The sequence below is a fragment of the Aotus nancymaae genome, unplaced genomic scaffold (assembly GCF_030222135.1).
Source record: "Aotus nancymaae isolate 86718 unplaced genomic scaffold, 86718_ANA_hifiasm-v0.15.2.pri h1tg000108l, whole genome shotgun sequence".
In the NCBI taxonomy this organism is placed as follows: domain Eukaryota; kingdom Metazoa; phylum Chordata; class Mammalia; order Primates; family Aotidae; genus Aotus; species Aotus nancymaae.
The window spans coordinates 17,187,723-17,203,096 of NW_026988523.1; the positions used below are offsets into that span (position 1 = coordinate 17,187,723).

General features: G+C 38.0%; 1 protein-coding gene across 3 annotated transcripts in view; it reads left to right on the top strand.

The window, feature by feature from the left end:
• The window catches only part of RNF2 (ring finger protein 2), a 48,610-nt gene that overhangs the window by 18,447 nt on the left and 14,789 nt on the right, over positions 1-15,374 (top strand). For 2 of the 3 annotated variants that reach the window (XM_012444691.2, XM_012444693.3), the window contains exon 2: positions 14,493-14,581. In XM_012444691.2, the coding sequence (XP_012300114.1) occupies positions 14,495-14,581 (87 nt within the window). In that variant the 5' untranslated portion in view covers positions 14,493-14,494. Of the gene's footprint in view, positions 1-7,129; positions 7,136-14,492; positions 14,582-15,374 lie in introns of those variants that run through there. The other variant, XM_064370338.1, reaches the window with a different exon arrangement.

Genomic DNA, 15,374 nt, shown 5'->3' on the forward strand with positions numbered 1-15,374 from the left:
CAATAACGGTACCCGTTCACCTCTGCCCTAGTTCTTTCCCAGGACAATGTGATGAGAGTGGAATATTCATTTGATATTTGAGGAACCAGAAAATACAAATCTAGGAACTTGTACATATGTTGTTCAACCCCAGCTCTTGAGAGGGGAGGTTGCTTCCTAATATAAATCTTAATCCTTGGAGCAGAAGGTGGAGGAGGAACCTAGGTTCTTAATCTTTGGAATATAAATCAATGTTTGGGGTGAGGAGGGAGATCAGACTAGTTTCAGAATTTACAACCCCTGGAATGTCTCCATAGTCTGAGGTTTCATCTTCCCTGAGATGTAAACACATACCACTAGAGAGATAAGTCTCTTACTGTCTACTGTTATAGTTAAGTTTCCAGGTTTGTCCTTTGAAGGATAGATTTCTTTGCTAAGAAATACCTGACCATGCAGAAATGCAGAAGATACTTCCTCTTCATGTAGAAAATAAACCAACTATTAAATCTTTCTTTTCTCTTACTCCTTCCCATGTTTTGGCTTTTTTTTTTTTTTTTTTTTGGACCAAAGTTCTTTATTTGAAGGAATGGTACAAATGAAGGGATTTCAGTGGGTATTTTGGTACAACTTATAGAAAAGTTAGGATAACCCAACATGCATGCCTTGCCTTGGTTACCAGGGAAGTCACTCTCATTGGCTATGGGGAAGTCAGCCTAAGGATTTGCTTGGCATTGTTAACCAAAAAGTGACTAAGGCAGGTCTCTGTCATTAGAGGTTTATTTAACCAAGGTTGAGGATGTACCCTGGAAAAAAACAGTCACAGGAGCATCTGTGACCTGTGTTTTTTCCAAAGGGGGTTGGGAGAACTTGATTATTTAAAGGGGAAAGAGCAAGCAAGAGGAATAGAGGAGGGAGCGTAGGCAGTGAGTAAATGGTTATATTCTTATGAGGTTTTGATTAACCTTAGTAAATCTGTATTTTACATGTGAAAAGAGGGAGAAGAGGAAAAAGTCAGTTATGCATTCTTCTCAGGGTAGGCTAAGGGATGACTTCTGGTTTTTATCCTTGTCTTCTACCTGTAAAGATAAACTGGTAAGGCCGGGTGCTGTGACTCACACCTGTAATCCCAGCACCTGTAATCTCACTTTGGGAGATCGAGGCGGGCGGATCACGAGGTCGAGAGATCGAGACCATCCTGGCCAACAGGATGAAACCCCGTCTCTACTAAAAATACAAAAATCAGCTGGGTGTGCTGGCGTGTGCCTATAGTCCCATCTACTTGGGAGGCTGAGACAGGAGAATTGCTTGAACCCGTGAGTTGGAGGTTGCAGTGAGCCGAGATCACGCCACTGCACTCCAGCCTGGCGACAGAGTGAGACTCTTGTCTCAAAAAAAAAAAAAAAAAAAAAGATAAACTGGTAATTGACATTGTTAGGGTGAACTTCAACAGAACTCAGTTTCCTGGCTAGTTTATAGGGAAGATATGTATCCTGAAAGATTTAGATTAAGATGAGGGAAGCCATCTTGGGAGATGTGTGGCCCTCTATTGTGGGAATGTGGCGTACGGATGTCTCGGTTGTGAAATTACAGCTATCTGTTTGGGAACAGAAGGAAAGCAGTATTGTCTGACTTAGTTCCTAAGCTTAAGTTTCCCTTTTGCATAGTGAATTTAAGAGTCCTGAGATTCTATTTTCCTTCACATCATCACTGTCTTCCAGGATGTACTTGTCAAAGCGTTACTCTGCCATGCTAGATTCAGGCTCACCTCCCCCTTAATCTTGGTTAAGTTGAACATGGTCATTCAGTTCTTTCATAGATTTCACCTGCTCATTCGAGTAATGCATCTCAATGATGTAACACAAGTTGGGGTTGTTTTGTCAATGGCCAGTTCATGCATTTTTAGTAGTGACTGATTCATGCTTTTTTCCAAGTATAATGTGTGCTCCATTGTCTTCAACCTGCCCTCCCAGGCATTATGGTCTGGTTTCTTGATATCCTAAAGGAATATTAGGCCCCTCTGTTGGTTGTGCAGCTCCATAACTTTTCTCATTATGTTCCCTTTCCTCATGGCATTGACAAAGCTATATCATTGTGGACAAAGTAGTGAGATATGGATAGGTAGACAAAGAGACAAAGCTCGAGATTAATCTGGCAGTTGATGGTCCTGGTGGTAGGGGATGCCATCTGGTAGGCGGCTAAGAGGTAGCTGCACTGAACTGGTGGCACAAGCTTTGGGGCTCCTAGAGGGTGCTGTGAGGAGGTAGCAGGGTCTGGCTCTGAGCTGCTGGCTAGAGTGGGGATTCCAAGCACAGTTGAAGCTATAAACCAAAGTGACTGCAAAGAATGTCTGGACTCACATGTTGAGGGTATTTTTTTTTTAGGCATAAAAATGTGAAATGTTGAGGTTGCCTAACTTGAACTCCTCTTTTTATTTATTCATCACCATTGATGAATTCTTCAGCAAATATTTGTTGAATGACTACTATATGCCAGGTACAGTGTATGGTATTGGGGATATTGTGGTAAATAAGAGGTAACTACTCTTAAGAAGCTTAGAGGCTATAAAAGTGCTATGGTTAAGAAAAGAGAGAACATGAAAGAAAGAATTACAAGGTTAGAATTTCTTTAGAATGCATGAGAGAGCTAGCTATGGGAAAATCTTGGGGGAAGAAATCACTCCTTTTCAAGCAGAAGGACAAGCTGTGAAAGGACTCTAAAATGAGAATGATCTTTGCAAGATTGATAATGAGAAAGATGGCAAGTATGGCTAAATCATAGTGAACAGAACTCTGACATATATTTAGGTGTTACATTTCGTTTTTTAATTGCTTAAATAGGATCAAATTATACATTTTACTCTACAACTTGCTTTTTTTTTAACTTAATGTGTGTTGTGTACATATATTGAGTTCTGTGTCATTGTTTATAACTACATAGTTTTCTGTACTATGGATTTTTCCTAATTAGCCATTTTTCTATTGACATAGAGTTTTATGGGTCTTTTGCTACTACAAATAATGTTGTGATGACCATCCTTATACTTATTCTATCCCTGTACGATAATTTTTGCTGGGTAAATTTCTTATTATTTTTAATTCTTAAAAAAAAATTTTTGATTTTTTTTTTTTTCTGGGTAAATGTCTTAAGAGTTATTAACAAGGTGGAAACTTAGGAGCCATTTGACAAATATAGGTTGCTTTGAGAGGTGAAGATTCAGCTAAGACAATAGAGTGAGTGTTATTCTTTTATTCAGCCAAAGAGCAGAGATACTCAGCAATTTTTAGTGAGGATTCCAGTCTGTTCTTTTAGTGTATTTGTTTCATTGGCATCTGTTTTTCAGATGCTGTCTTTTGATTCACAGCAGTTAATTTTATTGAGTTTTTAAAAGGATACATAAATGTGATTATTCTATAGTTTAAGGTACCTGTGTGTGTTAAAATGCATGTTGTACTGTGGTTCTAAGGGCTGATGTGTCTACTATTACGTGTAAGGAATATGGATAAGATAATTACATCAGCCAGTAAATTTTTATTGTGTGTTGATCAAAGATAATAAAATGAAAATGCATCTACTTCTGTAATCTGTTTCTTCTCACACCATTTCTGACAGTAAATATGTGGTTTGTTTCTACACTAACAATTCTCCAACTCCTTAGTCACCAACTGGGTGTCCAACAATGATTCGGTTCAGCGATTACACTACTCAGAGTGCCAGACCCCACACATTAAGGAGTCAGTCCCACAGGAGACTGCCTCCACTTCAGATGCCATTCAGAAACCCATGCCTCATGCATTTCTGACTAATTGGCTGTTAGTTGAGGATTTCCACAGTCTCCTTCTCAGGTTTGATAATTTGCTAGAATGAGTCACAGAACTCAGGAAAGCATTTTACGTACATTTGTCAGTTTATTATAAAGGGCATTATAAAAGATACAGCATATTAAGAGGTACAGAGAGTGAGGTCCATCAGGGTTCCGGGCATAGGAGCTTTGAGTTAGAGTGTGTCACCCTTCTGGCACCCTGACCTTCCACAAATTCCATCATTTAGGAATTTAATGGAGATTCCATTACATGGGCATGATTGGTTGACTCATTGGCTATTGGTAATTAACTAGATCTCCAATCTCCTTTCCCTCCTTAGAGGTAGGGGTAGGATGGGGCTGAACATTCTAACCCTCTAATCACAGTGGTTGGTTCTCCTGGAAATGAGTCCCTGTCCTGAATCTATCTAGGGGCCCACCTAGAGTAACCATATTAGCATAAAGTAAGGTGTGGTTGAAAGGGGCTTACTATGAATAAGAAAAGTGGTTCCTCTTATCCTTTTGACTCAGAGATTCCAAAGGTTTTAGATGATCTATGCCAGGAACTGAGGACTAAGACCAAATACAGTCTGTCTTCCTGTATCAGTGGTTTCAACCAACTGCAGATTGAATATATTAGGGGGAAAAAAATGGCATGGTTGCACCTGCACCTGTACAGATTTTTTTTTCTTATGTCATTATTCTCTAAATAATACCATATAACAACTATTTACGTAGATTTTACGTTGTATTGAGTGTTCTAAGTAATCTAGAGATGATTTAAAGTACACAGGAGGGTTTTTGTAGGTTATATGCAAATACTGTACCTTTTATATAAGGGACTTGAGTATCCATGGATTTTGGTATCTGTGGGGGTCAGAGGGTGTCCTGGAACCAGTCCCCCTTGGATACTGAGGGACTACTATATATATTTCTTATTGTATATTTCTTACAGCATGTCCTTAGAGATTCTATAATTGCCCCATATAGCTTGATTCAACCATTTTCCATTTCAAGAAATACATTCCTTATGCTAAATACTGTAATTATGCCTTAACTGCCAAATTGTCCCCAGAACTTTGCCAGTAGTGTGACAATTCCTGTTTCTGCACACACTTTTAAATACTATTGTTCTCGCATTGCTGTGACTCCCTGAGACTCAGTAATTTGTAGAGAAAAGAGGTATAATTGGCTCAAGGTCCTGCAAACTGTACAGGAAGCACGGCTGGGGAGCCTCAGGAAACTTACATTCATGGCAGAAGGTGAAGGGGGAGTAGTCAGGTCCTACATGTTGGAGCAGGCAGAACATGGGGGGATACTGGACACTTTTACACAATCAGATTTCACGAGAACTCACTATCACAAGAACAGCAAGGGTGAAATCCACTCCCATGATCCAGTCACCTCCCACCAGGCCCCTCCTCCAACACTGGGGATCATAATTTGACATGAGATTTGGGAAAGGCTACCAATTCAAACCATATCAACTAGATATTAGTCATCTTAATTTTTGTCAATATCACAGACAAAAAACAGAGCCTATGTAGAACACATAGTTTTGATTTGCAATTTACTGATTATTAGTGAAGTTTAGCACAATTTAATTTTTTTGGTTATATATTCTGTTAATTATTTTGCTTATATCGAGTTGTCTTTTAAATTGATTTGAATTAGTGTTCAGTATATATTATGGATATTGGCCTTTGTTAATTTACATATGTTGCAAATATTTTCTCCCCAGCTATTGTTTATCTTTTAAATTTGATCATGGTGTCTTTCATTGATTTTTGTATGTGAGATTTTAGAAAAATTGTGAGGTAGAATATGAACCTTTAGTCTTCTGGGTATTGTATGTTGCTTTTATCTTTTATGGTTTTTTTTTTTAATATTAATCCTTCTAGAATTTTAAAATTCATTTATTTGTTTAGGTATCTGATTTATTTGAAAAGGGTTTAAAAAATTGTTGTCATCTCTCTGATTTTAAAATACCCTAAATTCACATCTTTGTTTGAAACATATGTTTTGTTATATTCATCTGTTTGACTTTTTCTTGAGATTGTAGTGTTGCTTTCTGTTAAGCTTTAATATTTGGTTTAAGGTAAACTCTCCTTTTTCCTGTTTCTCTTTAAAAATACTCTGGGCGTTTTTGTGCATCCCCAGATAAAACTTAGAATCATTTTGTCTGCTGGTATTTTGATTGGGATTGCATTGCATTAGATTTATATGCATATGTATATGTTAATCCAGTTCAGATCCTCTTTAGTAAGAGGATGTACTTCAGTAAAGTTGTAGAGTTTTGTCTTTTCAATATTTTGTGAAATTATTTTAAGGGTTTTATAAACTTTTGTTGCTATCTTGAATGGGATCTTTTAAATTTATTTCTGAATGGCTATTCCTTGTTTGTAGGAAAATTGTAGCCTTTTTTGACATTTTTTCTCTTCAATCCACCATGTTACTGCTTTTTAACATTGATTGTTTTGGGACTTCTAGTAGATTTTCATGAGGTTAATAAATAAATTTCCATTTATTTCTAACTTACTAAGACTTTTTTATTAGAAATAGTTTATTTATTGATACAGAGTTGAAGATAACATTCTCTGTTTTTTAAATCTCATATCTGTACATATGTATGATTTTTTTAATTGTTAGGAATTAACTTTTTTTGCTAGAAATTTAGCTATATTTTTATTAGCTGTTGTCATTTGATTTCAGCTTTTATAGTGATTATTTTCCATTTTACTTTGTTTAGGTTCATTTTCTAATTTTTAATGCTTGATTCATTTTTTTTCATTCACTATGGTTTCATTGTTTTAAAATTACAGGTTATCAATATTTCTAACAATATTTCTCTCACTACATATACCATACATTATGATAAGGTAGTATTTTCATTTTATTTATTTATAAAGGACATGTAGGGGGCCAGGCGCGGTGGCTTAGGCCTATAATCCCAGCACTTTGGGAGGCCAAGGTGGGTGGATCACCTGAGGTCTGGAGTTTGAGACCAGCCTGGCCAACATGTGAAACCCTGTCTCTACTAAAAATACAGAAATTAGCTGGATGTGGTGGCGTGTACCTGTAGTCCCAGCTACTTGGGGGGCTGAGACTGGAGAATCACTTGAACCCAGGAGGCGGAGGTTGCAGTGAGCTGAAATCTCAGCACTGCACTCCAGCCTGGGTGACACTTAGTGATCTTTCATATGAATATGAAGGTGGCAGGACACCGTGGCTCACTCCTGTAATCCCAGTACTTTGAGAGGCCAAGGTGGGCGGATCACCTGAGGTTGAGAGTTTGAGACCAGCCTTGCCAATGTGGTGAAACCCCATCTCTACTAAAAATACAAACATTTGGCCGAGGTGGGTGGATCATCTGAGGTCAGGAGTTCTAGACCAGCCTGGCCAACGTGGTGAAACCCTGTCTCTACTAAAATACAAAAATTAGCCAGGCATGGTGGTGTGCACCTGTAATCCCAGCTACTTGAGAGGCTGAGGCAGGAGAATCACTTGAACCTGGGACGCAGAGGTTGCAGTGAGCCGAGATGATGCCACTGCACTCCAGTCTGGGCCACAGAGCCAGATTCCGTCTCAAAAAATAAAAATAAAAACAAAAAGAATATGAAGGTGTAGAATGTCATTGTGAATGCCAGGTATTACAGTCCCTAAAAGATCATTCTGAATATCTTATTGATATTTTCCCTTTGATTATTGAAGCTGCCAGCTTTCATAATATATCACTAGATTTTTTTTTTCAGATTTATTTTGTTTCTGCCTATGCAGCTAAAGTTATCTCATGCAGACTAATGATTTTCATTTATATATTTTCTCCACAAATTTGAGCACCTACTTTGTATAGAAACATTTCTGGGGTTTCAGATATATCTTTTTTGGGAAGTATAATTAATGAGCTGTAACTGGAAATTGGGCCTGTGAAACAACATTTATGGGCGGCTACTGTTCCAGACTAGCCTATTGCACTAGACCCCACCAGGCCAGAACAAACCAGAATGGAATCACTTGTACTAAGTGCCTTATAATCAAATTTGAAAATGGGCCAGTTTTCTAAAACATAGGAGATAGAATCAGCCTTAGTCTTCGTAATAAGGAAGTCTCCTCTGTTTTAACCTTATAAAGGAAAGCATCTTTGAAACAGTCTGCTTTTTGTTGTTTCTGCTTTCTTCAGCCTTTTTCTGCTTTTAAAGCCAACCTCCTCTCTTCTCATTGGAACCGTCATTTTCTAAAATGAGATGTTGTCCAATTCCAGGAACTCAAATAAAAGCCAATTGTTTCTTTATATTTGTTATAATTTTACATTTTGATAGGCCCTGGGTAGACCTAGATCTTGTTCTGTTGTGTGACAAGGATCTTTAGGCTGTTGTGATCTAGGGAGCACATTCTTGTCACTGGAAAAAATCCTTAAGATCATTTTGTCTGGCACCTCACTTGTTATCTTCTTCGCTGGCTTCTACTCTACTCTTCAGTTTTTCAGACTGTATCTTGGCCATCCATTCATGTTCTTTTCCTATTTCTCTACTCTGTGTATATGTTAGTATCTATACATAGGTGACTCTTAATGTTCATTGAAATCACTTTTCATTCAGATCTGAAAAACAAAAGCTAAATGTATTTCACATTCTTGGGTTGGGCAAGGGGGAACCACAGGCAGAAATGTAGCTTCTCACCAAACAAAAGAAGAGGAAAGATTATATATGATTTTGGGGCAGGGTAAATTTAGATTAAATGAAGATGTATATCAATCTAAAGCCAAGATGCACTAATTCTCAAGAGGTTATCTGTTCAGTGACATGTTCATAAGAATTGAGATAATGATTTTGACAGTCATTATCAAGATTTTGCCCTATTTTTGGTCTTAGGTATGATAGATACCTATGATGTAAGATAGCATGTACTATGGTAAGATAGCATCCATGTGATAGCATTTAAGACTGTAGATACCAGAGAACATACTATTGTAATGCAGACTTAACAGAAAGGTGAGGAAGGACTAGGAAATTCTGCAAAGTCATGAAGATTCTAGTTTTTCCAAATGGTACCAGGAAATTCTGGAAGTACAACTAACTTGTCAGTCACTCCTAAGTCTTATTTGCCACAAGAATACAGATATCCAAATCAGGTATAATTTGGTTATGTGCAGGAGACCTAGTATCTCTAGAAATATAATACTTCAGCAGAATATTTTATTTGATAGTTCCTATTAATTTTCCAGGGTAGCTTTCAGGAGATAGAAGGAGTGTTCTGCTTATAGTTGGTCCTAGGGTAACAGTTACAAGTTGGGACATGGGTTAGCATTTGAAATTTTTAGAAATTCCTCCTGAGTAGTTTCAGTTCTCTGAAAGACCTATTGTGTTGTAGTAGGATATATGGTAGAAATAATGACACACGTATTAGGTTGGTGCAAAAGTAATTGCGGTTTTGGACAATTTTAAATCATCATAACTAGGCTCACACACATCTTTAAATCAAAATAGGAACCATTACAATCAACATATTTTTGCCAGTGAGAAATAAGTTTGTTTATTCCTGTAGTGTAAAAATCCATGCTTCGGGATTCGATAACTATAGGAAAATGTTTTCTGCATCCTGCCAGTTGTGGAAGTGTTTTCCCTGCCAAAAGTTGTTGAGATGCTTGAAGAAATGGTAGTGGGTTGGTCAGAGGTCTGATGAATATGACAGATGAGACAAAACTGTAGCCTCACCGAACAGTGACCATCACCTTTTTTTGGTGCAAGTTTGCTTTTGGTAAGTGCTTTGGAGCTTCTTCTCAGTCCAACCACTGAGCTGGTCATCACCAGTTGCCTAATAAAAATCCACTTTCATTGCACCTCCCAATCCAGTGGAGAAATGGTTCGTTGTTGTTGCGTAGAATGTTAGAAGATGACACTGAAAAACGATGATATTTTTTATTTTTGCTCAGCTCATGAGGCACCCAGTAGCCAAGCCTTTTCACCTTTCCAGTTTGCTTAAAATGCTACGACCATAAATTGGTTGAGGTTGAGTTCTTTAGTAACTTCGAATGTAGTTGTAAAAGGATCAGCTTCTAAGATTGCACTCAGTTGGTCGTTACCAACTTCCTATGGTTGGTCACTATGCTCCTCATCTTAAAGGTTCTCATCTTCAAGATGCTCTTCTCCTTTGCAGACGTTCTTGAACCACCACTGCCCTGTACATTCGTTAGCAGGTCCTGGGTCAAATGCATTGTCGATGTTGTGAGTTGTCTCCATTGCTTTACAACCCATTTTGAACTTGAATAAGAAAATCACTTGAATTTGTTTTTTATCTTAACATCATTTCCATAGTCCAAAATAAACATAAACGGCAAGTAGTAAGTCATTTAGCAAAAATCATAAGGTGAGAAATGTCCATTGAAATGATATATAATATAACCACATTTATTTAAAAATGTGTTCCAGTATCAAATGGTGAATTCCAACAATGCAAAAACCACAATTACTTTTGCACTAACCTATCTACAAAGAAGCTGGCCATCTATATTTATACATGATTCACCTCAAAGTCAACAACTAGAGTCATCTTCAAAGCAGCATCATTGAATATGTTCTGGCTCTTGTTTTTTCCCCCTGCTTCTTTGTTTGCTAATATTTTTTTGCTTGTTTGCTCTTATTTTTCTGCTTGCTTTATCTACTAGTATCAACAGATCTTTAATTCTTAGAGGATAAAATATCTTTTGATTTTTTTTTTAGAAAATTATCTTGATAGCTAGGTTTATTTGAAGGGTTGTATGTTTGTTTTAGTTTGTATTTTGTCAGTTTTCTAAGGTTCTTCCAATGTTTTCAGCCATATGTTGGAGTGTATCCAAATTTGCAGTTTTCCATTTTAATTTTCTTTTAGAAGTCCTGTATTTTATGTTTTAGCCTATTAACAAGAAGACAGGGCAGGGTTTTTATTATATTAGCTTTGGGTCTTTTCCACAATATAAAGTCTTGATGGCAGTTTTCTCAGGTCTCCTTCCCTCCACTCTTACTTTCTCTCTCCCTCCCTCTCCCCTCCACTCCCATACATGGTCTCTCCTGCAGTCTTGAACTACTCCTGGGCTCTAGCAGGCCTCCTTCCTTAGCCTTTTGTGTAGCTGGGACTACAGGCCAACTCTTTTTTTTTCCCTCACTCCAGCCCTATTATTAGGCATCTTTTTTTTTTTTTTTTTGAGACAGAGTCTCGCTTTGTCGCCAGGCGCCAGGCTGGAGTGCAGTGGTGCGATCTTGGCTCACTGCAACCTCCGCCTCCTGCGTTCAGCAATTCTCTTGCCTCAGCCTCCCACGTAGCTGGGACTAAGGCGCACACCACCACACCCAGCTAATTTTTGTATTTTTTAGTAGAGAGGGGGTTTCACCTTGTTGGCCAGGATGGTTTCGATCGCTTGACCTCATGATCCGCCCGCCTTGGCCTCCCAAAGTGCTGGGATTACAGGCGAGAGGCACCGTGCCCAGCCAGGCATCTTTTTTTTTTTTTTTTTTTTTTTTTAGACACGCACTCACTCTTTTGCCCAGGCTGGAGTGCAGAGGCATGATCTCAGTTCACTACAACCTCAGCTTCCTGAGTAGCTGGGACTACAGATGTGTGCCACCACTCCTGGCTAACATTTTGTATTTTTTGTAGAGATGGGATTTTGCTGTGTTGCCCAGGCTGGTCTCAAACTCTGGGACTCTGGTGATCTACTTGTCTCGGCCTCCCAAAGGGCTGGGATTACAGGTGTGAGCCACTGTGCCTGGCCCACCTTTTTTTTTTTTTTTTTTTTTAAGAGACAAGGTCTACTCTGTTGTCCAGGGTGAGTGCAGTGGCACAATCATACATCAGTGAAACCAAACTCCTGGGCTCAAGCGATCTTTCAGCCTTGGCCTCCCAAGTAACTAGGATTACAGGCACACACCACCACACCCAGCTAATTAAAAAAAATTTTTTTTTTGTGGAGATGGGATCTTGTTATATTGCCCAGGCTGCTCTTGAACTTCTGGCCTCAGGCAGTCCGGTGAAGCACCATACACACCAGTCTTTAGTCTTCTAGCTATCTTTTGGCTTTAACTGTTAGCTCAGCCTTAAACCATACCTTGATTCGGTTTCTGTTGGCTTACCACTGGAAGCAACATTGTAGCAATTTTAAATGAGTATTAGGTCATTGGTTGTTTTTGGGGGAGAAGACCTTAGGAAAGAATAGTTCATTTAGGATTTGGGGGCAGGGAATAGAGAACAGATGGAATATGTGCTGATGGTGATGCCGAAGCATGATAATGTTAGCTGCATAAAGAGGGCAAGTTTCAGATAGTTTGAGAGGTCCCTCCCCTCCGCCAACTTTTGCAAGAGGATCTTCTTGGGATGCTGTTTTCAAGTCCATTTTATTTTGAGACCTTGGCATGTAGGTAACAAAAGGCCATTGTATATTTGGTACTGTTTCTCCTTTCCTTTCTAGAGCTTCTCTTAGCTGTATTATCTTCGATGTGCCCCAAATTCTCCATAATAGCTGAGGTAACTAGAAATCATTCTTGGAGAAATTGTGCCATCTAGCCTACTCAGCACAGTAATTTAGGATTATAGTAAGAATGCATGTATCAGGAATTCTACCAGGAAAAGCTTGCAGCTTTCACTTTGATTCACAAGGAAGGGTTACCATAGCAGATGTCTAATAATGTTTATAAAATAGTGGCTAGGTCCTGTGATTCAGTAATCAGACTCCCTGATTACCAGTCTGTTAACCTTTAGCTCCAGAGTACAGGAATCAGGGACATGTGGTGTCTTCAGGGAGGTGTGGGAATTTTTTTTGCCCACACTATCTACTGGACCACTCTACCTTAGTTGTCCATGAGTAACTGGAACTCAGTGTGTGTAGCAACTGTACTGCTCTTCTAACCCATGCTTTTCCTTCTGTGTTCTCTCTCAGTAAAAAGTGGTTGTTTTCTCTGAGCCATATTTGACCCTTCTTTCTTATACTAGCGTCTTGTATATCACTTAGTGGTCTAATTCTGTCTCTCTTCCATGTTTAACTGCGTTAGTTCAGATAGTTAATATCATACAGGTTTTTAACAACTTTCTCTCACTGATCTTATTGTTGCTTTCTAGTTTTCTACCTTCTATACTACTTGAGTTTTTGTGATCTGTTTGCTCACGTTACTCTCCTGTTTAAACTTTTAATATTTTCCAATCGCAAGCATGCCCATACTGCTGCTGTAACTTGCCTAGAACCCTCTTTCTTTTGTACTTCCATTCCACTGTAAGTAATCTCTTTCTATTAATATATTAATTTTTTTCTTTAAGCTCTGTTGGATTGATAATCTTTCTTTTTAAGGTTTATTTCATCTCTGCTAAAGCCTATTTCACTTATCAAATTCCCCCATCTACCGCTATAAAATTTCAGTTTTTCCTATATTCCGGTTTAGACTTTGTCTTATTGATTGTAGATTAGCTATTTCCTTCTAGACAAGGGCCCTAGGGCAGTTCTGCTTGACTAGTCATAGGTATTTACTAAAAATTTGGATGACTGGGGACACTTCATTTTTCTGTGCTCCAGAGGAGTGAGTTTTTTTTTATCTACAACCTTCTTTCCCACGTTTATACTAGATGTCTCCCTACTCAAAGACAAGCGGAGAAGTTGGTCTTAAGCTGTTCAGTTCATTTATATCAGGAGAGGAGGCAGAATTAATCAGGGTGGTGAGAAGACTTTGAAATGGTGTCAGATGGGGAACAATAGGAGGAACTATGATATTTAGCCAAAAGGAAAGAAAAATCAGGTGGAATATGATACCACTTTCCAAATATTTGAAAGTCTTTTGTAGAAAAGTTTTCAGACATTATTATTATTATTATTATTATTATTATTAGTTTGTCTTCAGAGGGCAGCTATAGGATGAATAGGTAGCAGTTTAGGTTTCTACATTAGGAAAGCTTTCTGAACATGAGGTAGGGATTTTTTCATGAGTAAACTGTGAAAGAGGCAGAATGACTAGTGGTTTAAAGTGCTATAAAGCAGGTTTTTAATCTTCGACAACATTGGACTAGATAGCTATGCTGAAGAATCTGAAATTTTCCTGATTTTGTTCTAAGTTCCATGACCATGAATTTCATAAAAATATTTATTGTTTTGGGTTAAAACAATCTGCTATACATTCAGTAGTAATTAAGCCCTTTTGCTATGTTAAGCACTTCCTGTATGCCAGCTCTTGGGCATTTGGAAGTCAGTAGTAGGCTTTTACTGTCAAGTAGTTCATAAGTGTAAAGATTCTTGAGTTTTTCTTCTTTTTAATTTTTGAGAACCAGTGAATAATTTGTTTTTATTAAGATTAACAATTCCTAAAAATCAGTTTTGAGATTTAATTCCTGTCTTAATTCATTCAGCCTGATATAACAAAAATACTTTAGGCTGGGTAATTTATAAGCAATAGAAATATATTGCAGTTCTGGAGACTGGGAATTCCAAGATCATGGCACCAGCAGATGCAGTGTCTGGTGAGGGCCTATTCCTTATAGATGCTTCTCTGTGTCCAAACATGCTCGAAAAGCCAAAAGATTCCCTCGGCACTAATTTTATTCATGAAGGTGGAGCCCTCATAATCACCTCCCAAAGTCCCCACCTCTTAATATTATTGCATTGAGGTTAGATTTCAACATAGGAATTTTGGTGGGACACATACATTCATACCATAGCAATTCCTTTTCAAATACTAAAATTGTTTTTGTCTCTTATTTCTAGCAATGTCTCAGGCTGTGCAGACAAACGGAACTCAACCATTAAGCAAAACATGGGAACTCAGTTTATATGAATTACAACGAACACCTCAGGTAATGACTAAGATGACTGCTAAGGGGCATATGAGGCACGTAAACTGGGATACATTTTTAGAACATGAAAACTTAAATAGAAATACAGTAATAATACCTTTTATGCAAGCATTCCTGACTTCTGTATGTTGGCTAACACTTTGTTCACTGATTGAACAAATAATTTGAATATTCTATACAAGCTCTTGTGGTAGGTACTGGGTAGACAGTGGTAAATAAAACACAGGTAGCACCAACCGTGGACTTCACAGATGCTGAAAAAATAAGTATCTATAAAATTCACATGTGAGAAGTTATAGAAAGTTGGACAAGTCCTCCTTACTCTAATAAGTACTGTTAAGGTTCCAAGGAAGACTGTTTTGAGATGATGGCAAAGACTAGGGGAGGAGCAGGTTTGAAGACAATAACCATGCCTAATACTGGACTAATTTTGAGATTTCTATGCAACAGACAGACAGAGATGCTAACTAGAGATAATTTTTATATTAGTCTGAACTAAATGGAAAATTTTAGGAATTGACAGCACATTTTAAGCAATAGGAATGGATAAAATCATCCAGAGAAATGAGCAGAGGACCTGTAACTTCATCCAGAGCTGCTTCAACATTTAGAAATTAGGTAACGGACAAGGAGCTAGTAAAGGAGACTGAGAGGAACATCCAGAGAAAAGGAAGGAAAAACAGGAGATTGGGAGATACGGGGATTTAAAAGCTAAAGGAGGTATTTGAAGGATGATGTAGTTAATGCGTTTAACACTAGTGACAGGCCGAATAAGCTGAAGATTAGAAAGGTG